The following is a 25243-nucleotide window of genomic DNA, read 5'->3' as shown; positions in this document are numbered from 1 at the left end:
TTCTCTTGTGATAAACAGAAAGGTAAAAGAAAATGAACTTTTCATGTGAAATTAAAAAAAAAACCCATATCTTTTACATTTCGAGTTGCACATCAAACAATTCTGCTGTGAGAGCCAAACCTTAGGATTCCCTCTGCTGCTTCTAACCTACAGCTGTTCCTTTTGAAAATATCAGCATTATTAAAGCCCAACACATGAAAAGTAACTATAGGCATTGTTGTAAGCAAGACATTCACATTTTCCCAGTGAAGTGTGTGACATTCACACAGTCAACAAAGAGCATCGGGGCACTTGAAAAGTTTGCACTGCACTGCTGACCCCTAGTGGTCAGAGTTGGTGTAACATGCGCTTACACAAATGCTTGAATTTATGATGATTTCCAGTCATATACAGATATATGTCTGGGAATCATCCCAACTTCCAGTCAAAGAGTCAAAAATATTTCCCCCCAACATTTCAATGTAGATAACGAGGAAATCTTATCCCACTAGTGGATGATTTCCTCATTTAAAGAAAAAAAAGAATTCAACAGCCATCTGCTGTTAACCTCAGCTGTGTTGGCCAGCACTACAGGGGCTGACATGTAGCTGGCACTGAGGGACAGGGGGACAGGCAGAGCTGTTAGAGAGCCCCTGGAGCTTCACAGGCCCCTGTTCACCCAAGCATAGTGGACTGCAACTCCAGTCACATCCAGTATGTGAGCAAACACCACAGCTACTAGACAGTCCTGTAACATTTTGCAGGAAGTTGGACCAAAACTTAAAATTAACTGCGAGTCTTTCCACAAAATATGTTCTCACTTCATAATGACAAACAGTAAAACAGCCTTGAAACCTTTAATCCCCTTCAGTATAGACTGTGTGTTTGTATGCGTCCTTGTCTCAGCAGACAGATATGAAGTGAACAAACTGAAAGGAGGTTTCACACTGGTCACTACACGCACACACACACAGACACACACACACATATTTGATACTCATTGTCTATACAAGGTATGAATATATGAATCTATAAATTTCACATGTGAAGTAATTTCAGGAAGAGAGGACAACTCATTTCTGAACAACCAATATCTTCCAGAGAACAGAAACAAACATTGTACAGATATACATTTTTAAAACAGTGACACCTGATTTTTTATCAGTTACATAATCTCAACATTATGATCTAAACGTGTGACGCAAAAAAAAAAAAATCCAGAAATGTTCTTTCATTTCATGTGGGGGTGTTGGTTCGTGTTGGGTCCATTTCAGTGTCACAGAAAGCAGGATTAGCGTTGCCAAATCCCGTCTCTCTGTCTTTGGCCAGGTCGAGTTTTCCTGTTCGTCTCATGACCTTCAGAGATGAAGAACACAGTGCAGATGTCAGCAGCTGTTATTAGGCTGCAGCTTTTGATTTTAGCCCACTGTGGTACTGTACTTACCCTGTCTTTGAAAAACTTGATCAGGTAGTAAATGGTTGTGTCTTCTTTCATTAGTGTAAGCCTTGATTCCACTTTCAGCAAGCAGCCTCCTGAAATCAACATTAAGGACACAGTGAAACTATTTGAAGCTCACTGCAAATCAACAAACAACTGATTTCCACAACCAAGGTACACTTGAATGTTATTTACCTGTCAACAGACTGACTATCAGCCCCACACTGATCGTGATTATGGTTCCAATGGGACTGAAGTAAAGGTAGGACAGAGCGTACCAGTTGTCTGCCAGCTCAGGCCTGATGGTGCAAGAAAATAGTGCAAAGGGAGTGAGATCTTGTACATACAGACAAAACTACTTTTTAATTTCTCCCATGAATATTGTGTATGATTGGACTCTAAAGCACATGAGTAAGACAGACTCATTGAGGGTTGTATACTAATAGGATATTTATGATATATAAATATAACGCCCAAAAGTCACTAGCTGATTTCTTGATGTCTTTCTATGAGGACACAAACTCAATACCAACATATCTTTACTTGACATCACATTGTTCTAATGCTGCCGTTATAGGCTAGAATACTCTTACCTGTAGTTAAGTTTGTGTGCTGGGGCTGTGGTGATGGAGTGTAGTTGTGTTGGCAGAACGGGAGTGGTGGTCCAGTTGAGGCTTTCTGTGGCGGTGAAGTTACAGCCCTCAGTGGTCAGTGGCAGAGGGCGCGTCAGCTCGGGTGGGGGTGGGTACACCTGGGCTCCGATACCCACCCACAGGGACACCACCAAGCCTGACACGATACCTGACAAAGCTCCCTGGAAAGCATTTTAAAGGGATAGTAGCATTTTTTTTAAAGTGGGGCTGTATGATCTACAAATAGCCCCTAAGTACTTTAATTGCAGTAGAAGACTATCTACACTCTTCCCGTTAGCAACGCCAGTCCATAGCCCTGCCCAGAGATTTACAACATACAGTGTTGTGAACAGACCCAAAGAAACGGCCTATTTTCACGGCCTAAAAGAGGTTTTACGTAAAAAAAAAAAACACAGTTCCATTGTTCGCTATAATATAATTTTTTCCAGCCCTTCAACGTGCAGGAAGAACACAGTTTTTATTTGGACCTAACCAACTCATCCCTCCGCCCAGGGTTAGCGCTCGCCGATCAGCAGTTGGTTAGGTCCAAATAAAAACTGCGTTTTTCCTGCACTTTGAAGGGCTGGAAAAAATTATATTATAGCGAACAATGGAAATGTGTATTTTTTTTTTCAGGTAAAACCTCTTTTAGGCCGCGAATAGGATGTTTCTTTGGGTCTGTTCACAACACTGTTGTAAATCTCTGGGCAGGGCTATGGGCTGGCGTTGCTAACGGAAGGAGTGCAGAGAGTCTTCTACTGCAATTAAAGTACTTTGGGGCTATTTGTAGATCATACAACCCCACTTTAAAAAAATGCTACTATCCCTTTAAGTTAACATGTACTTTTTAGAGGATCATGAAATTGGCAACACAACAAAGTTGTCAAATTTCATCACAATGTTGGATTAATGTCCAGTTAAAAGAAGTCAGACTTACTTTGGAATTGGCAAATGGACAAAGAATACCCAATGTGAACAGGCCAAGTAAAGGACCTCCAATGATCCCAAATATGCTGATGGCAGCCTGCATAAAGACACATACATCACTTAAACCACATAGCTGATTCCTGGGCCTTGGCGAGGTCTCCATCAAAAGCCTATGAAACTTTGTACATTCAACAGTTGTATTATGAAACACATGTGGAACAGGTCTAGTCCACTCTACCTGCAAGATCCCTCCCATGAGTGAAGCCACTCCAGCCATTCCGATGCACAAAGCTCCATATACGAAACCTAAACACACACAGATTTCAATCCATAATCACCACCTAACTTTATTAGCCTGTAATAGACCAGACAGTCAGCTGAAATATTGTACACAATAAGACCGTTTCACACACTCAGGCCTTTAGAGGTCCAGGACAGGTGTTTCTCAGACATGTTGGTGTACGGTTTGATCAGGTCCTCCACCGTCACTGCAGCCAGTGCATTGATGCTGGAAGACACTGTGCTGGGGAAACAAACACAATTTACTCATTATATACACAAAAATACAACCTATATGCTACACTGTAACGCTGAAATAATCTTAATGTTAAGTACTGTATTAACCTTAGAGATCCACTGTATGCTGCTGCAACAAACAGTCCAGGAAGGCCAGGATAGCCTCCCAAGATGTCCATCACCAAGTACGGCATCAGCTACAGAGGACAAGTGACAGTGGATTAAAGACATCAGGAGGATCCAAGTCTCACAGTCCATCTAAGCTTTCCTAGTGTGTCAAAAAAAAAAGTCAATCAATCAACCTCTTATCTTGGTGTCTTACATATAAAATGAACACCTGGCTCATTATCTGTAAAAATATCCAACAAAATCAAACCACTGATTGCAGTAACAGGTCTGTTATGTCTTTCTCCATCACACCTGGTCAGTAGCAGAAACCAGGCCAGCTGTCCATGGGTCACAGTTCTTATAGACCGAGTAGAGGCACATTCCTGCAAAAACTGAGCATAGCAAGATGGTCCACAGGCCTAACAGGTTGATGTATAGAGATCTGGATGAGAGGGGGGGAATGTAAGAGATTCAACAAATGGAAAAGCACTGGGACAAACATACAAAAGCATTAGAAGCATCTTTTGTGTCACATCCTATTGTGTGTTCTGCTAAATGTACACCCCCCCCCTGTAAAACACAACTCACACTCTGGCATGAGTGATGCTCTTGCAGGAGATGTATCTCTGAACCTGGGCCTGGTTGATGCCATAGATACTGACCCAAACGAATGCCCCTCCCACTGTTACGGTCCAAAAGGTGTGTCTTCTCAGAGGGTTGGTGTCAAAGCTGGTGGAACAGGAACAGGAAAACACAGCAGTTATTGCCAGATATTATTCACCACTATCCAAGATCAGGGACTGGATCAGCATTCACAAAGTTTTATTCCTTAAAATAACACAAAGGTCTCCGTCAATACAATGGTCTGGACTCACACAGAACAAAACTAATGGTATATTTAGGTGGACTTTGCCAACATCTGCAAAGTTACTTACTTATACACCTTTAGTCTGCTCCAAATTCAAATAAAAAGATCCCGTATTGCTTGGATGTATTTGGCAAAACATTTTAAAATTGGACAGTTTATGATGAGATCATAATATGAATATTTAATGTAGGCTTGCTGATTTATTCTCTGATTTCTAAACTACACAGTTTGGGATTTAAATTTCTCAGCACCATGGAGAGAGACAGGCAACATGAAGGGTTTGAATGTTTCACTCAAAGAGAGTGCGCTAGTTTAGAAGATGACAATGTTCACATTTCTTCTTATGAGGGACTGTATGAGATGTACATGCATGTAGATGCAGTATGATATGCATATTGTAGTACAATAAAAGTAATAATAGAACAATATACTGCTCCCCCTTACAGAAAAACCACATGAACTTCACATGCGATTCACATGCAATTTTGCACATGGAAAACATGTTATTTGCACATGGGAAACATGTGGTTTTGGCCCAATTTTATTGTGAATCACATGTTAATTCCCATTTGAACCCATTTTCCACATGTGGTAACATGTTTTACACATGTGAAGTTCATGTGTTTTTTCTACATAGTTTAAGAGTTTAAACCTCTTCCCACTACAGCAACTTGTTCAATTTGTTTCATCATACTTACTCCCAAAAGTTGAGTCTTCCCCCTTGTTCTGAATCTGAGATGATGGGGAGGACTCCACCTTGTACGACCACAGACCTGATGATGACAGACAGGAAGCCTGCCAGCATGACACCAAGCTGGAGGAGAACATTTAAACATGGTTAAGGTTTCCTTTGTTCCAGAGCTGGTTATAATTTCACCTTACAACAAGCCAACAGGCCAAAAGAAACAGTGGTATACAATATTATCACGTGTGCGGTGTACACCATACATGACATATATGCAGTTTAATTGACTTGGACTTGTGTATGGCTAATACCATACAAACCTCTAAAAAGAAAAGTTATCTTATTCATTCTGAAGCCTACCTGAAAGACATCAGTCCACACCACCGCCTTCAGACCACCCTGTAACCATGGAAACCACAAACAGGTGCTGTGTCAGCTGTACATCAAAATCTTTTCCTGTCAATACTTCCATTTTATTTATGCGCATAACAGAAATCAGTAGAGGAGATTTGGTAACGTACCATTGTGCAGTAAAAGGTACACACAACACCTGTGGAGATGACTGCACCCCACAGATCCATCCCAGTCACTGCAGAGAGAGAGAGAGGCTTTAAGACAGTGGTCACTCAAGTCAACCATGCACAACCAAGCAGCTTTAAGTGTCCTCATGTAGGTATGTGACCTTAACCTGAAACCAACATACCTTGGTTCAAAGCTAGAGCTGGGGCATAGATGACGATTCCAGTGTAGAGAATCTGCAACAAAGAGGGATTTAATCCCATCATAAATAACCCTCAGCAAAGTGTCGGATTTGTGGTTTGACCCACGAAAGTCAAAGCTCTGTAATTATGCGTTGACTGGCTTCTTACTCACTGTCTGCACAATGAAGAGCAACGTTCCCAGCAGACGGGTAACTCTGTTGAAACGTAGCTCCAGGTACTTGGCAGAGGCATGCAACAAAAACAGAAAATAACGGAGATATAAAGTGTTAATAATAACATCATCTGACTCTGCTCTGACCAATTCTTTTCAAACTCATCCAACCTCACCTTTAGCTAACTCAGTGTCAACATACATATCTATAATAGTCTACAACAAGGACGTGCTCTTTGGTGTTTCAAAATCAGTTTTACACTTCTCACACCAACCTTTTATTTGACAACAGCGGTCAAATATCTGGGTGACTTTCTTTCATGCTTTACAGGAAAGCAAAATATTTAACTGATTTCATGCCTTTATGAATAGAGTTAAAGTAGAATATAACCACTGCATTGCACAACCACACCAGCATGACACAAAACTAAATAAATGACTGACATAATCAGAAAACCAAAGCACACTCACCTCATACGTGCTGGTGACAGCAAGTCTGTAAAAGACTGGAAGAAAGACCTCAGATGTGACCACTATGGTAATTACATAGGAGAGACCATAAAATCCAATACTGGCTCCATAGCGGTACACCTGAGGGCCGAGAATATGAATTATACATATTTTCTATAGAACTTATTCATTTGAGCATGATAAAGTGGCAAGGTGGAGAAAATGCTGTTCACTGTATATCATATTGTGGACTTTTGAGAGACAGAGACAATCCACAAATCCATAGAAGTTCAAATATGTCGATCCACCTCACTTTAGGAAACAGTGGAGAAATTAAATCACAGATTGTTCAGTGAACGTGCATAGTGAGATTTGATATAAAAAGATTTATTGCCTGGTTAAGTGATTTTGGTTTACTGAAACATCAGGCTTATACCTACTTCTCTGAGTTAATCAGTAACAATAACCCACAATTTCTTTTTGACACCTCACTTAGAGGTGTCAAAAAGAAATTGTGGTAGAGCAGAGTCTTTTCCTAATGGGCTCCTCTGCTCTGGAACATCCTTCCTGCTGACATTAGAGCAGCTGACTCCATTAAGACTTTCAAATCCAAACTGAAAACTTTTTACACTTTAACTTTCAGTTCTTTTAATGTAACAACTCAGGCCCTGTAGGCTACCTGTTACCATCCTACCACTGGCCTATGTCTCAATAAAACAGTTAAACTCAGAATGGACAGTTTAGTCTATGTTCGTCCAAGTCATTTCTAGACCTGCTCTATTTGAAAAGTGCCTTGAGATAACGTTTTTTTGTGAATTGGCACTTTATGAATGAAAATTGATTTGACTTGATATAGTCTTGTATTTGATATCAACAACTTGATATCAAATAGAGATCAGAGCCACAGAAAACAAACAAACATATTTGAATTTTGTGTCTCTGTCATTATGTCTCTGATTCACACCATGAACTAAGTCAGCCAACCAAAAGAGTGTCATGTGTTGTAAAATACATCCTGCAGGCTGAACCAGACACAAAATTACATTTTCATGCATTCAGATTCATTTTGGCTCCTGGGAATCTTACCTCAGCTGGATTTGACAGAACTGTGATGGCTGACATGAAACTGGCGGTCAGGGACAGGGAGACAGGCAGAGCCGTCAGTCTGCGGCCCCCCATTAGGAAGTCCCCAGAGCTTCTCTGGCCCCTGTCTGCCCAGGCGTAGTAGACCCCGACAGCAGCGGACACCATCAGCATGAAAGCAAAAACCACATAGTCTGCCGCCACAAAGGAGCCAGCAACCAGAGCTTCCCCTGACATTTTAGTGTAAGTCGGAGCAAAAACTAGAAATAAAACTTTTCAGGAAGTTACTCAAACTGTTCCATGTGTGTACTCAGAAACAGACAGTCCTCTGTGGGTAAGTGGAGGTCCTGGCACATCACCTTCTCAGTCAGCACTTTGGCAATAGCAGGACTACAGACCGAAACCTTTTACCTGTGTGGTGTGTGGGTGTGTGAGTGTATATAGCCTGTGTTGTGTGTGTGTGTGTGTGTGTGTGAGAGAGAGAGAGAGAGAGAGAGAGAGAGAGAGAGAGAGAGAGAGAGGGAGAAAGAGGAGGGAGTTGGAGGGAGAGACAGCAGAGCTTTCCCGGCAGGTGTTGTGAAGTCATCAGGATAGAATGAATTGTTCACCTGTCAGGAAAAAACACCAACATCAGTTCTTCACATACACACATGCACACACACGCACACACACACACACACACACACACACACACACACACACACACACACACACACACACACACACACACACACACACACACACACACACACACACAGTGGTATTCACTTTTGAACTCTAATTTGGTCAAATTGACCTGGGACATTAGGAACCGTGAGTGCAGAATTAAAGATACAGTATGTGAATAAGCAAGTAGCCTATAATAACTTTAATTTCACATTCCTCATTTTCAGGAACATAGATTACATGTGCTATTACTGTAATATTTTGGTACATTGTGTTGTCAGTGGAGTTTTCAGTGGTGCCAACCTGAGATTGGTACCAACCCAACCAACATATGGAGTGAATGGTCTTTTCATATAGATTTTAAAGGTATTTATAATGGTTACTATTGACAGCTGAAATGTATGCAATTTAAATTGATATATTTTTTATACTTTTGTGAAATGTAGCCTAGGCTATGTAGTGCCCTGAAAAAAATCCATATTTGATCTAGAAACTGTTAGAAACATCTTTTGCTCCTTAAACACACAGTGAACTACAGTGAAATTATGATACAGTGTATAACGAATTGCATTAATGATGAAAGTGTATCGATGTGGCACTGACATGCACAGACAGACACACCTGAATGAAATTATGCCATTAATAGCCTATTATTACAGCATTATTTTGAACTGAGGTGAGCCTTTCTTTGCTAGTGGTCATGTTGTCTTTGTTTAGAGTAGCTGGTTCAGTGCTAAGGAAATAACTTATAGCTGTCCTTGTTTTATTTTAAGTAATACATATATATATATATATATTTGCGGGCGCCTTTTTATTTGAATTGTTTGTCTCCAGGTCTTACACGGCCCCAGAACGGAGAATACCGCGACGCTTCAAACGAAACCGGAAGTGGAGGGCGGATTCTTCTCTCGCCTCTTTGCTTCTCTTCGTCTCAACCAAAGACCACGCGGAGAAAAAGAAACTCCCACAATGCCTTGTTCAACATGGCCGCGTCCTGGTGTCGGCGTGTGTGTAAACAGTTGTAGCAGCAGCTAAGAAAAGAAACTAAGTGTGATTTTTCATGAATCGCTCTGATCGCGTGTCCATCTTTGAAATTCAACTCTCCTTTGGTCAAACAGCGACGCAGAGATGAAGATAAAGTCCAAGTCCTCGTATCACAAATCTGAGAACACCTTCAGGGTGAGTGCACACACAGACACAGTGTAACGTTACCACGATGCTCATAGAGAACCAGAGTTAAAGGGCTGCAAAAGGCTGTGAAATTAATCATTTTATATGTCTAGTGTTGCATTGTTAAACATGTGAAAATCGAGGCTTTCACGGTTAATCTTACAGAACGAGCATTGTTTAATCTGTAACGTTAACATATCATAACATCCTCTGACTTGTCTCTTCCAGTTTCGCACTTTTGCTGAGAGGCTTGCCAATGTCAACATCGATGTCATCCATCGCATTGACAGGACTGGATCTTATGCTGAGGTCTGTACGGGATGTAAACACAGCACTTTTATTTTTCATCCCAGTGAACTCTCCTGTTGATATGCTTGGTATTGACTTTTTTTCCTCCCTCAATGCAGGAAGTAGAAACATACTTTTCTGAGGGACTGTCAAAATGGAGAGACCTCAACTTGACCGAGCATTTCAGTATGTATACTATTTAAAAATGCCACATCGGTTGTTGTATTATCATACTGTGGTAAGTGATGTGTTTGGCTGAACCATGTTACTCATAACTCATGTCCTCCACAGCAACGTTTTTGAAAGAGGTATCCAACAAGAGCCAGTCATTCAACATGCTGGTTTTCCATCAGAAGTTGATAGTGGAGAGTTTGAAAACACACCTGGCTGTCAACAACAGTCTGGCCTACCAGCCACTGCTGGAGTAAGTGTTTGCATGTGACCTGTGGTTTTGCCAGATAAACTATTTGTTCAGTGCTAAAAAGCTGTTTTGTCATGTTTAAAAACCAACACTTATGTGTAGATTTGGCACGACACTGACTACAGTTGTGTCTCTCCTCTCATCCTCCCTCCAGCCTGGTTGTTCAGCTGGCCAGAGACCTGCAGACGGACTTCTACCCTCACTTCCCTGACTTCTTCATCCTCATCACCTCACTGCTGGACACAAAGGACACAGAGGTGCTGGAGTGGGCTTTCACCTGCCTCTCCTACCTCTACAAGTACCTGTGGAGAGTCATGGTGAAGGACATGACCAGCATCTACAGGTGAGTCACATGTTGTACTTGTGAAAAGCCTAATTAAAGATTTTAAAATGATATAAATGACTGTACCTGTTCAGTATCTGTTCAGCTCAGATTGTGGTTAACATTAACGCCTGTTTCCTCCACAGCCTCTACAGCACACTGTTGGCACACAAGAAGGAGCACATCCGCAACTTTGCAGCAGAGAGCTTCTCTTTTTTGATGAGAAAGGTATGTCAGAAACAATCCCTCCCTGTGATTTTTTTTTTTTTTTTAAGTTTGATTAAGTATCACCCTTTATTTAGTTTAGTTTAGTTTAGTTTTTTATTTGCACATTATAAAACCTGTATAAACAATGAAAATAGTCAAATTAAACATTGTGCAGGAGAGGTAGAAGCCAAAAAAGGCTTATAAAAATACCTCCCCTATGAAAAAACAACAACAACAACAACAACAGTGGTGGTCTTCAGAGTAGGAAGACAACACAGAAATTCACAACATAAAAAACAGAAAAGAAAGAAAAACAAGGAAAAAAGAAAGACAAGTTAACATAGAAAAATGAAAGATATTGAATTAATAAAAAAAACAAAAAACAGTTTACATAATGAAAAAGGAAAAAAAAAATTAAATTGACAGATCCAGAAATGCTACAAATCTTAACTAAATAATGATTTTTTTCAGTTGTTTTTTGAACAAAGCTAGAGTGGATATTAATTTCAGTGATGTAGGTAGATTGTTCCATAAGGATGGTCCTCTGTATTTTAAAGTGCGTTGATTGTATGAAGTCCGACAAAAAGGAAGGTGGAAGTCCTTTGAGTGTCTTGTCTGATATAAATGAATGTCTGAGGAAAACTTTAAAAAATCCTGGAAACTAAATGGCAGATCATGAGATAAATATACATACTTATACATAAACACACATGTTTGGAAGATGTTCACATTGAAAACAGATGACAAATTAAATTTCCTAAAAAGAAGAACAGAAGATTTGTTTTTTCTTTTAGCAAAACTAACCATTCTCAAAAATTTGTCTTGAATTAAGAAAATCTTGTTAAGATAGGTAGGACATGTAGCTGCCCACACAGAATTACAATACATGATATATGGATAAATTAAGCTGTAATAACAAGTTAAAATACAGGATTGATATTTCTTTCCTGCAGTGGTTTCTTGTGTTACAGAATATTTCTTTATGCGGTCCAGTGGTGATCAGTGATGAATTCCTAACTCCTCTCCACCCACAGGTCCCAGATCTGGATGCCCTGCTGACTCATGTATTCTCAGACCTGCAGCAACACCCTGAAAAGGCAGAAGGAACGGGTCAGCTGCTGTTTGAGATGTGCAAAGGAGTCAGAAACATGTTCCACTCCTGCACTGAAAATGTGAGTTTTATTTTCCTCAAGGAGTTTTCATTATATGTACAATAAATTATAATGGTGGGAAGCAACTCCAAAAGTCTCATATTGTGGTAATGGTCTGCTGTAGGAGACTCAGTTGGTCCTGGTTATATTCATCTCCTTTTTCTCTAACCTCCTCTCCAGGCTCTCAAAGTGGCTCTGCGGAAGCTTGGCCCCACAACCAACCCAGAAGTCTCTCTACCTTGGGACACGGTCAGGGACGCTCTGGATCACATGGCCCAGGCTGCAGCCAATCACGTTGCAAAAGAACACTTTCTGGTTTTATGGGAGTCACTACAGGTAAAGCAGGACAAGGCAAATTTAGACCATAGACCGCATGACAGTGATGAAACATTCACTTTCAAGACACTGTCTGTGTCTTGTGTTAAAGGGATAGTTCAACATTTTGGCAAATTGGCCCATTGCCGTAATCCCTATAGTCATAGCAGTAGGTTCATTACCTTTAATTGTCGGTGCAAGCTATTTTTAGAACGGTGGAGCAGAGCCGTGAGCTGCTCAGAGCTACGCTATGGAGGCTAATGAGATTTCTTGGTTTCCCTCATCAAACTCATCAACTCCACAACGCTCTGGTGGACAAGTTGTGATCTGCACATTCACCACACAATGAGATAATAACACAACGTTACCAGACAGAGTTGTTTTAGAGCGAAATTCATGCAAAACTGCTGATGCGCGTTCCCATTGGGGGGCAGTTTTTCATCAAGCAGTCTCTGTATTTCCCTCTAAAACAACTCTGTCTGGTAATGTTCTGTTATTATCTCATAGCGTGGTGAATGTGCAGCTCACAACTTGTCCACCAGAGCGTTGTGGAGTTGTTGGATTGTGTATTTGATGAGTTTGATGAGGGAAACCTAGAAATTCCATGAGCCTCCATAGCGTAGCTCTGAGCAGCTCACGGCTCTGCTCCACTGTTCTAAAAATAGCTTGCACTGACAAGTAAAGGTAACAAACCTACTCCTAAAACTATAGGGATTATGCCAATGGGCCAATTTGCCAAAATGCTGAACTATCCCTTTAAATATTAATAGCATTGTTATACTGAGTGCTTGATGTGGGTGTGTCCCTGTGTGTAGGCCTGTGTGGTGGAGGTCCTTGATGTGATGGAGGCGAAGGGAGAGCAGTCGGGTCAGGCAGCAGAGCAGCTGGAGAGGCTGCTGTTCATTTTGCACACGCTGGTGTCCCACAGAGACGGAGCTAAGATCACCAAGCCAGAGGCCGTCTGCCAGGTGAGAAAGCCTCATTTCCCCTGAAAGCTTCAATGTAGCATTTCAGTCTTGACTGCACAGTTTTCACTATCTTACTCTCTCATGCCTGCAGACGGTGCTGAAACTGGTTAGGAGCTCCACTCTGTCAGCTCCCTGTTCCCGCCTGCTGCTCCAGATCATCTCCTCTCTGCTGCTCGGGGAAAACATCAGCCTGCCCAAGTCCCTCATCCAGGAGACAGTGCAAAAGGTGATGAGAAAAAAAGTTCACACCTTGTGTGTGCTTGTTTGTTACCAGTTTTTCTGACCTTGTTTTCTTCAACAGGTCTTTAACAGCACAATGGGACAAGACCTGATCCTAGAGTTCACCAAGGAGATGTTCACCATGAAGGAGTTTGAGCAGGTGAGTTATCATTAGACATGTCACTAGGTACATTCAGTTCCCACTAGGGTTGGGAGAAAAAATCAATTCACATAAATATCGTGATATCTTTTTTCACGATTTTTTTTTTTTCAAAAATCGATTTTTTTATTTTTTTATTTTTTTAAATATTGTGCAATGTGCATTTGTTAGCCTTTTTTACATACAGAGAGTACAGGTTTTGAAAAGGGTTTAAGTTCACTTTATAATGGAGTATGTTCATTTATAGGCTCCTACAGTATTTGTGTGCAGATAAATGTTAAAAATGCAGACTAAAAATCATAGAGAGAATCGGCAATATCATAGAATCGCAATTTAAATCAAATCGCTATCCAAAAAATTGTAGAAGAATTGAATCGGGAGAAAAGCATATCGTCCCAGCCCTAGTTCCCACTGTTTCTGACTCTAACTTCTTTCTCCCCCCCTCCTGCAGCTCTTCCTCCCCAGTCTGCTGCGCTTCACAGCTGGGTTGTTCAGCTGTGGAGATGCCGTGTCCCGCCACTGTGGCCTGGAGGTGCTGGTCAGTCTGATCCTGGCTAAAGCTCCGCCCCCGACAGATGGCTCCATGGCCTTTGAAACCTACCCACTGCTCTTCACTGGGCAGACCATGGGGTGAGATACCACTGTCATTTTTAGCAAATTCATTTAGTTGTTTAAAAGAGGTATTTAAAATAAATATCTGTTTGTCCGACTGTGCAGATGTGTTGTTTTATGTTCCCATGAGCTGACTGTGTCTCCGTCCTGCAGTGAGTTGAGCTGGAAGCAGGCCGGTCAGAGCGGAGGCACATCAGAGCAGCCCACGGTGCCAGAGCTGGTGCTGTCTCTCATCAGCCTTCCTGAGGCGAACCAGCCCATCGCTGACCTTTCACTGCCTTGGGCTGCCTTGATGCTGCTGCCACATGTCAGGTAAGACACACGCACACACACACGCACACACACACACACACACACACACACACACACACACACACACACACACACACACACACACACACACACACACACGCCTCAAGGCTCTCGAATTTTTAGTTTTGCTGGCAGGTAAGGTCACATCTCAAGCAAAACATTTTCTCTCGCTTGGATCACATTACCATCACATACTATTTTGGAAAAATGTGTTTGATTGTTTAAAAAATGAAATAGAAAATGTCACACCCTTTAATAAAGAACACATCCTTCTTTTCAAAGATGATGCCCCCTCAAAAATGTCAAATTTGTTAAATATAGTATTACTTTTGGGCAAATACCATATACACTGTTGTAAATGGAAAAGTAAATCCCCGTCAATAATCTGTTTTAAAAATGAACTAAACAAATATTTTAGTTCCTTAAATTTACTGACAGATGGAAATGAAAAAAATAATGGTATGATGGAAATTGCAATACGATGTAATTTGTTTATTTGTGAAGAGTCCCAATAAGTACAATGCCTTCAACTTGTGTTATATCTTTTATTTTATTTATTTATTTATTTTCACACATTTAAAATAGCTTTTTACTCTTTCAGTACCAAGCCTTGTAGATTTAATTTTCGATTTTTATTGTAAGAAAAGTAATGTCTTTGGGAAAAAAAAGAATGCAACAGTTTTCCTATTTGAGAATGTATGTACATTTTGAACACAATAAAGTTTGAAAAAAAAAACTAAACAAAAAAAACATTACCATCACATTGAATGAACAAATTGTGACATATCAGGTGTCATTTAAAGAGTGTTTGCCACCAGATCAAAGTAATATTTAAAGCAAACAAAAATGAATAGTATATACAGAGATTTCATTGTTGGAAATGATCACAAGGGCATCACAGCAGAAGCCCCTGTGACCCTTTCTTCCTGACTGATGTCTTCTGTTTATTTTTCCCTGAATGTTTTAGGCCTCTGGTTTCAGCCAGCGTTGTTCCTGCTGTGTGTGCCCTGCTGAACCACCTCCTGAGCCACATTGACACAGAGAAACAGGGGAAAGGTTTGTGACATCTTGTTCTCTGTGTTTTTTCCTTCATGTGTGGAAAGTGTCAGAAGCATAAACAGGAAAATGTTCATTCCATCTACAAGGTTAATAAGAGGCATTTGGCAGATGAATTAGTAAATCAACAAAATACAACTGAGAATGTTTATAATTAAAGCAGAAGTAAGCGATATTTTTGTGTATAAGTCTTAAATAGTTATATCTTCCGACAGCAATCACTTCTATAGAGTGTTTGGTCTGAAACACGGGTCTGTCAGTCACTCTGCTCTGCTGTAAGCCCAGGAGAAAACTTTCCTTGTATCCTACAACCTTAATCCAATGAGGAGAGAGAACGGCATAAAGGGGCGGTCCTCTCTGTGTGTGCAGCCAAGGGATGCGCCTGAATGTGGTGACGTAGGAACGAGGACCAATAGATCCATGACGAGGGCGGGGACTGCTAACTACATCTGCTGACAGGATGGCTTACTTCTGCTTTAATTGAGCCAAGATTATTATAGACAGAATGAGATATTTGAAAATGACAAGAGACAATTGTGATTCTTTAACTTCAGGTAGACAGAGACATTAGGTGGAGAATTTTTTGTTTGTGGAGAACTTTATTCACAAACAAATAAATGGATTCTGTGTGGAGTATAGTCAGAGTATATCAGGCTTTGCTGACTGATGTCTTCTCCTCCTCCTCCTCCTCCTCCTCCTCCTCCTCCTCCTCCTCCTCCTCCTCCTCCTCCTCCTCCTCCTCCTCCTCCTCCTCCCTCCAGCCGGGCTGCTTGTAGCCAGACAGGCCCTGAGCTGCCTGCTCAGTCTGGACAGCTCTGCCCAGCTGCTCTCACTCTTCTCTGTGGACAAGATCACTTCAATCCTCAGGTGTGTGCTGCATAGTATCCCAACCATGTTTATCCAAGTCCCCTATTATGAAACAAAATAATACAACACTTCTTCTTCTTCTATTCAGTGATATCATGTTTTAAATCTCATTTATTTTCATTATTATTATTATCATAATAGAAAGTATCCCACGGATCTGTCTGCCTTGCTGCTTGGAGACCTCTATTACACCCGCCTGTCACTCAGCGGCGTTTCAGAGCATCTATCCCACAATGCACTGCGGGAGCTCTACCAGATCCTGCACGCCAACCTCTCGTCCAACATCTCTAAGGTTTGTCTCCAGTCCCAGCAGAGACATATTAGACACAGACACTGCTTCTCATATTATGAAGATTAACCTTGTATGCTTTGAGCAATACATTTATTAATTTACATTTCTTACCTTATTTTGTTTCCTCTTTCAGATTCGCCTCCTGACTCTGAGGATTCTCTCTCAGTTTGAGGCCGAGCTTCCTCCACAGACCGAGGTACACCTGTCGGCCCAGAATCTCAATAAACTACAACAAACGGAGGCCATGCAGTCACTCATTCACTCATACACTCCTATACTGTATATATATGTATGTGTGTGTGTCTGTCCAGGGTGAGGAGAACGTGGAGGTGCAGCCGGTGTTTGCAGTTTGCCTGCAGGCAGAGCTGGTACCAGCTTCAGTGCAGGACTACAGAGAAAAGCTGCTTCACCTCCGCAAGCTGAGACACGACCTGGTGCAGCGCAGTCTGCCACAGGGGCCACAGGGCTCCTTCCAGCAGGTACACACTGGAATCAATACAAGTTAACTTGCTGCTGAGTTTTATAAATCAGACTTTCTACTCAATAAGCAAAATTGTTACAGAATTTATTTTCTGTCTATGAATTGTTCAGTCAGTCAAATAATCATTGCAGTTTGGTTGTTTTATAGTAATAACATGACACTTATTTGCCTTCCAGGTGCCTCTGCGTTACCTCATGGCCATGCTGTTTGTCAACTTCAGGCCGCTGTGGGACGCAGTCATCGAGCTTCTTGTGTGAGTAAATAAAGAATCTTGCTAGAATTAATTGTGAAATGATGATATCTTGATTTATTTTTGTTTGTATGTTTTGTGCTTATCTAAAAGGTAAGAATATCACATTAGGTGAGCAATTTTAAACATGCACAACGTCATTAGTTGTTGGCTTTTTACTGTACCCTCTAACAGTTTTATTTTTATATTACTTCATTTGTATTGGCTAAATAAATATTCACATTATAATTCCTATTCTTCTGAATAAATTCAACCAAAACCGTTTTCTTTCTTTCAGGAGCCATGCCAGAGGGATGGATAACAAAGACTTCTGGGCGGTCTACTATGAACAGCTGGAGCTGGTGGCCGGCCTGGCTGGTAAGGCTGCTCCCTGGGCTGCTGCACTCTCCACTTTATTTCCCTGAGTTGAATATTAGTAATAGACAGATTGGACGCTTGAACCAACACCTTAAACAGAAACTGACATCCTCTCTGTGTTGTAGAAAAGGAACTGCAGGAGAGTGATGAAGATGATGCCGGTAATGAAGAGGAAGAGTCCATCCCCCAGAGCGAGCCGGGTTGCGATGTCATTGAAAGTGGAGACATGGGCGTGCTGTTCCTAGATCAGCTTAAATTGACCTCTGACCCCAATGAGAGGACGGACTTCGTCAACTTCCGCAGCCTCCTGTGGCGCGCCATGGCCCAGTATCCTGACAGAGTAGAGCCACGCAGCCGCGAGCTGAGTCCTCTGCTGCTCCGCTTCATCAGGTATGGTCTGAGTCATGTTTCATCTTCTGAACAGACACAGGGTTTCTGCGGGTCATTAAAAAGCATTAAAAGTCATTAAATATATTTTGCTAAAATTAAGGCCTTAACTGGCATTAAAAGGAATTAAAATCGATTCTCAAAGGCATTAAAAAATGTATTAAAAATTGATTGATTCATACTGTGAGATTTTGATATCATTACATCCCTACAGAGCAAAAAGAGCAGAAAAATAAGGGGATTATACAGTTAATCTACAGTAAAATTAAACATGGGTGAAGAAATGGAGAATTTTCTAAATTCATATTTTTAGGTGGTGGCAGGCTACTGTTTACTTTTTTTTTTTTTTATCGCTATCGGCAAAAATGGGATTCGGCAGGTCAGGCTTTTTAAAAATTGGTGATCGGCCAGAAAATTGCAGTCGGTGTACCCCTATTGGTGTGATAAACAAGCAGAACCAAATAATTGGGTGTGTGTATTTGTATATAGGTAAGTGTATGTACGCACACGTATAGTATTTGCAGTCACAGGCATTAAACATGTTTGAAATGACATTAAAAAGCATTAAATTAGATTTGCTGGTACCTGCAGAAACCCTGAGACAGTAGAGCTGCCAGGAGGAGTGAAGGAATCAGGTCCTGATATGTTCTTCTGTTGCTGTCAGGAATGAGTTCTATCCTGCCGACCTGATGGTAGCCCCCACTCAGGACCTGAGGAAGAGGAGCGATGCTGCTCTAGAGGAATCTGGGATGACAGTGGAGGAAGAGGAGGAGAAGGAGGAAGAAGAGCAGGATGTGGAGGAGAGGGGGCGACAGCAGAAGAAGGCTCCTCCAAGGAGAGCTGCAGCCAAGTAAGACACTGAGCGCCAAGCGGTTGGAGGAATCCAGAAACAGCCACAAGGAGGAATGATAGACTTAGATTTATTAGTTGGACAGAAACATAATTCCAAATGAATTCTAATGTTGATCTGCTAGATTTCTAAATGGGTCACAGTGTCCAGTCATCATTACACTGTCAGTAAACTGGCACTAATGATTTTAACACTGTGAATGAAGGAACTGAATGCAACATGTCAACTGAACCATTTCTTCTTTTTAAACACAAAACATTATCAGAATAATTTATCATATGGTTGAGTCACATAAACATTAGACATTTAGGGGCTCTAATGATCAGTGTGTCAGTATTGATGTTGTGCAGCAAGACAATTGTGCTTTTGTGTTGTGTTTTTAATGGGATGTATTTTTCCTCCTGTAGGCAGCTGATTGCACATCTGAAGGTTTTTGCCAAATTCACCAACCCTCGTTCTCTGTACCTGGAGGGCAGTCTCAGTGAGCTCTACAGCCAGGTAAACCTCAATCATGGCTTTGGCAAAATTGAAATGTCACTCATTATCTCCTCCCCCTCATGTGGACTAAGGGCTGGGAGAAGTTTCAGAGTCCTCCGTGGCTTCTCTGAGTTACAGGGGGTCTCGGCGTAGCAGTGCATGTCCATATAACGGTTGCAAATGGATACCAACTGTCTTCGTAACAAAAAGACACACCAAAAAACATCCAAATACCTCCATGCTGCTCGTATGTAATGTCCGTCTTGTATTGAAGCCCCGAAATGCAAAATTGTCCCGAAAAAAATTAAATAAGTCTATATTTCAAGCTTGTTTTGTAGCGGAAGCTTCTCGAAGCTCCTCTTCCCGGTTCATCAAATTTGGACGAACTGGGAAGAGGACAGACCCTGATTCGTCCAAATTTGACAAACCGGGAAGAGGAGCTTCCGCTACAAACAAGCTTGAAATATAGACTTATTTAATTTTTTCCGGGACAATTTCGCATTTCGGGGCTTCAATACAAGACGGACATTACATACGAGCAGCATGGAGGTATTTGGATGTTTTTTGGTGTGTCTTTTTGTTACGAAGACAGTTGGTATCCATTTGCAACCGTTATATGGTCATGCACTGCTACGCCGAGACCCCCTGTAACTCAGAGAAGCCACGGAGGACTCTGAAACTTCTCCCAGCCCTTAGTCCACATGAGGGTGAAATTTCAATTTTGGGTGAACAATCCTTTAATTTGGGCTTTTGAAGCAGATAGAATACAGAGTATCTCTAAGAATCCAGTGTGACATGTTTGTGTCTCTGTGTCTTCAGTTGCTCTGCCATCAGGACCAGCAGATCCAGAGAGTGGCACTGGAGTGTGTTCTCACATACAAAGACTCCAACATTGTACCATACAAGTAAGAAAAGCACTATGAGATGGAAATCAGGGAGACAAATGTACAGTAGTAACATTGCTGTTGAAGCAGCACTCTCTCAGTTTGCCCAACTTCCTCAATGGGATCATTGTGAGCTGCTTTGATAAGTTACGGCTCTCGTCAGCAACCCTCTATGATTACAGATGGAGGAATGTTAACTTCCACTTCAGTGCTGTCTCTGCCTGACATTATACCCTCCACTATCTGTTAGCAAGCTATCCACTTACTGCTCTGCAGCCCTGCTGCAGACTGATGTGTGTTTCCGGGGGAAGTTTTGCATTACTGATGACTGTATGTGTGGCTCTTTGTTCAGCATCAGGCTATCACACTGACCTGCTTTCTGGACGCTGCTTCTTTTTTAATATCGCTCCTACAAGCTGTATCATCTTGTTATTTGTCATTAATTAAATTCACAATCATCACAAGACCTTTTGAGACCTCCACCTTTTGAGTAGTAAGTCTTTGAAGAAGACATTGAACCACAATAAGCAACCACTTGTTATTTGTCCCTACCAGCCAACAGCACGAATCACTGCTTACTCAACTGTTATATCAGTAAATGTCTCCTTCGACCCTCCCAGATCCACAATTCTTCTCCCCATCTTCCTTTTCTCCCAGTGTATGGGACTACTTAATGCATGATTAATTGATATGGATGAATATCAAAATATGAAGCCCTAAATTTGAGGGGGTCGTTTTTTTAACGCCTGCTGATGTCATCAGCGTCTGTGTAAGAAACTACCTGTTCATTTGCCTCCTAGTGGAGGAGACCAGAGATGGGATGTGGAGGCAGAAATAGCCTATACTGTATTTGTCAAATTTGTTCCACCATTTCAATCTTTTCTTTTTAGATGTGAATCTAAAATGAGAAGAATGTGAAGTCTGAAAATACATTTGTTCAATTTTGAATAATTTGGGGTATTTTTATTCGGGGGGACAATTCATGTTTTTCAGAAATTGGGGGGGACATCTCTGCATCCATGTGTTTTGACCTCTTATGTGCCTGTGTGTGTGTTCAGGGAGAATCTTGAGCGGCTCCTGGAAGACAAACACTTCAGAGAGGAGATTGTCCATTTCAACATTTCTGAGGAGACAGAAGTGGTTGACGCTTCACACAGAGCCGGCCTGATCCCACTGCTCATGAGGTATGTGTGTGTGTGTTCATAATGGGCCGGTCCACAGGTAACTCAAGCCTGCAGTTTTCCTGAATACATCATCCTAACAGTGTGACATAGTCAGTGAGTGTTGCTCTGCTCTGGTAGTGTCTCCGTGACAATAGAAGTTGCTGTTAGCGTTGAATGATGCCTTTCTTCAAATCATCATGTTACTTGTGCTGATATTTTAAATTATATTCAAGAACCATACACTCACACCACCTCTATTGTCATTGGGTCCTCAGCAACACACCAGTGAAGTTGAACTGGACGAGCAGAAAGAAAGACATTTGTAAAACAGACAGATGTTCCTCCATTTCTAGATACTTTTCTTAGATGCTTATTTCTTTTTTTCATACAGTACCACCTACTGCTATTTCCAGTCTTCACTCTCTCTCTTCTGTCCTGCCTGTAGCTTGACTCAGCATACAGAGACATGACACTGTTCCTTGAACTTCCTCAGAACCACTTTGCTCATTTTGGGAGTATTTTTTATTGAAATACAAGTCACCGCCCATAGGTTACATATTACCCAAAAAACACACAGACAGTTGATAGTTTCATTTTTTTATCTGATAGAAAGCAGGGCGAAGTGTTTACATAAAAGGAGCGTGCTTTTACACATACTATGTCCCCAGCCAGTCTGACTTCCACACTTCTACTGTTTACTTTATTAATATAAATATTGGTTCGGTGTTTCATTCATTCACTGGTTTACGTGGAACCAGTCTTTTCCTGCTTCCTGCTCAAACGGGTCCTGTTCTTACGTGGCCGTATCCCTGACCTAGCTTTTACACTGGCCATATCACTTAGTTCCTTAGAATTGGTGGATTTTATCTGTGACCACAAATGTGTTATGTTTGACACTGTTTTAAGTCCAGCCTTTTCAACCCAGAAAAACACACTGAAATGTCGCCATGTTAAAGGGATAGTTCACCCAAAATTCGAATTTCACTCATTATCTACTCACCCTCATGTCGACTAAGTGCTGTGAGAATTTTCAGAGTCCTCCGTGCCTTCTCTGAGTTACGGGGGGGTCCGCGCAGCAGTATTTGTCCATATAATGGTTGTCAATGGATACCAACTTTCTTTGTCCAAAAAGACACACCAAAAAACATCCAAATACCTCCATGCTGCTCGTCTGTAATGTCCCTCTTGTATTGAAGCCCCGACATGAGAAATTGTTCCGCCGGTCAGTGCAAATCTGCACTGACACAGGAAGAGCAGTGAACTGAGACACTGGGAGCTTCCGCTACAAACAAGCTTAAAATATAGATTTATTTAATTTTTTCGGAACAATTTCTCATGTCGGGGCTTCAATACAAGAGGGATATTACAGAAGAGCAGTATGGAGGTATTTGGATGTTTTTTGGTGTGTCTTTTTGGACGAAGAAAGTTGGTATCCATTGACAACCATTATATGGACAAATACTGCTGCGCGGACCCCCCCGTAACTCAGAGAAGGGACGGAGGACTCTGAAAATTCTCACAGCTCTTAGTTGACATGAGGGTGAGTAGATAATGAGTGAAATTCGAATTTTGGGTGAACTATCCCTTTAACAGCCAGCCTACATCCACATCATGGATATGGTCAGTTCAGGTCTCTTCCAACATTCGCCAACACCTTGATCCGTTGGCTACAAACACAACAACCTAGGAGTGAGTTCTAGATCATCTGTGTGGTACAGAAGGCTTTGAAGCCAAGTATTCATGACTTAGACGTCTGTTGGGCCTCCATGGTCCACTGAACAAGGCCAAAAGACAGAGTGACTGCGTCTTAATGTCCTGTCGGTCAGTCCCTGGGGGCCAGGTCAGCAAACTCACTTGAGTATAGTATTTTAAGTCACAGTTGAAAACCTGTAGGCTATTTATTACAAAACTACTACACCTGTGTTATCATTTAGTGAGCTCTTATATTATTCTCAGCAGCCGTGTTCTTGCTCTTCATTCCACAGGATCCTTTATGGACGTCTGCGCAGTAAAGCAGGAAGTAAATTCCAAGGGAAAGCTGCCTCGGCCTCCCGCTCCTCCATCATACTGCGTTTCCTGGCAGGTTGCCAGGCTGAGGAACTGGGAATGTTCATCGATCTGCTGCTGGAGCCCGTCTGCCATCACAGCCAAGGTAGAAAATCAAAGCTTTCCTCCCATGTAAAAACCTTTGTTGAGTTTCATCCCAATCAACATAAATTACAAGTTTGGTTTTTATTTGTTCATTTATTTGACATTAAGACGAAGAGTTTTCTGCACAGTGTGTTTGAGAAGCTCTTTGGTTGATATGTTGTATCAATTTAATGGCTGTTCTTTCTGGGACTTGCTTGTCTTGTGTAGATGATCCTTACAAAACAATAATAGCAATTATAATTAATCAAGAAAGCTGAAACAGTCTACAAAAACATGTAATATTCGGCATTTAATCTATCAGAGTGAGTGAGGGCCACATTCTTTATATGCAGTTTTCTGAAACAATAATACATGTAATAGATTTTACCTTGATTGTTTGTTTGAGCCACTGGCACCAGCCAAAAGTTAGACATCATCCCTGAAGGATCAGCAGGCTTGAATGACGCTAATACTTAATCATACGAATTACAGCACAGTGCACTGGAGCTATACAAGAAAACAAGTCTCTTGTTTTTCTGAGATGGCCTTTAGACTGTCGCCGTCCCCTCATCAGTCTTTCCCTGTGTCTTCAGGTTCCTGTCTGGCAGCAGTGGACAGGGCCGTGGCTGAGACGGATGTGGGTGCCATCCTGCCTCTCGGCCGGCAGCACGGCCTGCTGAACATCATCAATGTGGTGATACAGAAACTGGGCCACCTCATCCACATCTACCTGCCTAAAGTGCTGCAGATCATCCTGTGTGTCACCGCTTCCGTGTCCACTGTCCTGGACAAGAGGGACCAGGTAACCAAGATGTGGACTGATTCAGTGTTTTCACTTTTTGTTTCTTAAACCAACGATCCAGGTTTCTTACGAGCACACCAAACCTAATTGGTTGAAGCTGTTCAGATAGAGCTGCTCTATTATGGTTATTTAAAACTGTAAGTTTTGAGTCATCTAAAAAAGATGCTGCCTCTCTTTCTCTACCTATTGTTTGCAGCTGAGGGCCGGCTGCATCAGTCCTCTGAAGAACCTAAGGCGACTGGGCATCCTGAGGATCCAGGACTTTTTTGACAGCTTTGACTCGTATAGCTTCAGCCCAGATGAGCTGGATGCCGTCTTCCAGGCTGTGGTCTGGCCTCAGGTACATATTGGAAACAACAATGTGTTTTTTACTAAGGCTTTGTTGTGTTGTGTTGTCTTTACTTGGGGTGATTCTGTTCACCTAGAAATGTCTTTTTTTTGTGCAGGTGTGTCGTCTCCCCTCAGAGAGCCCTTACTCCCCGACTCCTCTGCTGAAACTCATCCATGTGTGGTGTAAAAATGCCAGGTCAGAGCTGGTAGCTTCTGCTTCTGTCCTCTTCCCAGCATCTAGTGGCCTTCAGAGTTGAATCAAGATATTTTTTGTCTCTCTGTCTCAGGTATTTTCCCCTTCTGGCCAAGCAGAGACCAGGCCATCCAGAGTGTGATGTCCTCCTTAATGTCTTTGCCCTCCTCTCTGCCAAGAAGGTTTCCCCGGCAACCACAGCCATGGTGATGGACATAGCAGAGTCTTTAGCGGCAACAGAAGACTTTGTTGCCTCGGAGACAGAGACGGGGCTCAGTGTCAACAACAGTGTGTTCCCACAGCCTGGAGAGGGCGCTCTAGTCAGTGCAGGTCAGCAGATTGTTCCTCTTCAAG

The 25243-nt window shown here is 41.8% G+C and overlaps 2 protein-coding genes across 2 annotated transcripts in view; one reads left to right on the top strand and one right to left on the bottom strand.

Moving 5' to 3' along the window:
• Positions 1-1215: 1215 nt before the first annotated feature.
• slc5a8 (solute carrier family 5 member 8) lies at positions 1216-7796 on the bottom strand (the record flags this gene model as incomplete). Its single annotated transcript, XM_083999955.1, has 17 exons — positions 1216-1335; positions 1424-1512; positions 1613-1716; positions 2011-2231; positions 2987-3073; positions 3215-3282; positions 3390-3499; positions 3601-3689; positions 3913-4042; positions 4189-4329; positions 5167-5282; positions 5514-5552; positions 5675-5742; positions 5857-5908; positions 6027-6092; positions 6498-6617; positions 7563-7796. 17 exons carry the CDS (start codon positions 7794-7796, stop codon positions 1216-1218), a joined length of 1854 nt encoding a protein of 617 aa, XP_083856081.1.
• Positions 7797-9217: 1421 nt separating this feature from the next.
• utp20 (UTP20 small subunit processome component) overlaps positions 9218-25243 on the top strand; it is a 31739-nt gene continuing 15713 nt past the window's right edge. Inside the window, exons 1-30 of the mRNA XM_083999904.1 lie at positions 9218-9404; positions 9624-9704; positions 9803-9869; positions 9975-10107; positions 10259-10447; positions 10573-10654; positions 11668-11805; positions 11965-12120; positions 12915-13067; positions 13159-13293; positions 13369-13446; positions 13898-14076; positions 14212-14370; positions 15338-15426; positions 16188-16293; positions 16435-16585; positions 16719-16781; positions 16897-17064; positions 17243-17319; positions 17594-17673; positions 17799-18063; positions 18725-18910; positions 19318-19408; positions 20207-20292; positions 21330-21455; positions 23420-23586; positions 24158-24366; positions 24563-24706; positions 24813-24892; positions 24984-25219. Coding sequence (XP_083856030.1) covers positions 9354-9404; positions 9624-9704; positions 9803-9869; positions 9975-10107; positions 10259-10447; positions 10573-10654; positions 11668-11805; positions 11965-12120; positions 12915-13067; positions 13159-13293; positions 13369-13446; positions 13898-14076; positions 14212-14370; positions 15338-15426; positions 16188-16293; positions 16435-16585; positions 16719-16781; positions 16897-17064; positions 17243-17319; positions 17594-17673; positions 17799-18063; positions 18725-18910; positions 19318-19408; positions 20207-20292; positions 21330-21455; positions 23420-23586; positions 24158-24366; positions 24563-24706; positions 24813-24892; positions 24984-25219 — 3925 coding nt within the window. The 5' untranslated portion in view covers positions 9218-9353. The remainder of the gene's footprint in view (positions 9405-9623; positions 9705-9802; positions 9870-9974; positions 10108-10258; positions 10448-10572; positions 10655-11667; positions 11806-11964; positions 12121-12914; positions 13068-13158; positions 13294-13368; positions 13447-13897; positions 14077-14211; positions 14371-15337; positions 15427-16187; positions 16294-16434; positions 16586-16718; positions 16782-16896; positions 17065-17242; positions 17320-17593; positions 17674-17798; positions 18064-18724; positions 18911-19317; positions 19409-20206; positions 20293-21329; positions 21456-23419; positions 23587-24157; positions 24367-24562; positions 24707-24812; positions 24893-24983; positions 25220-25243) is intronic.

The sequence above is a fragment of the Trachurus trachurus genome, assembly GCF_905171665.1.
Source record: "Trachurus trachurus genome assembly, chromosome: 23".
Classification (NCBI taxonomy): Eukaryota; Metazoa; Chordata; class Actinopteri; order Carangiformes; family Carangidae; genus Trachurus; species Trachurus trachurus.
The sequence above is the reverse complement of the archived record's forward strand: the minus strand, read 5'-3'. Positions and strand labels throughout refer to the sequence as shown.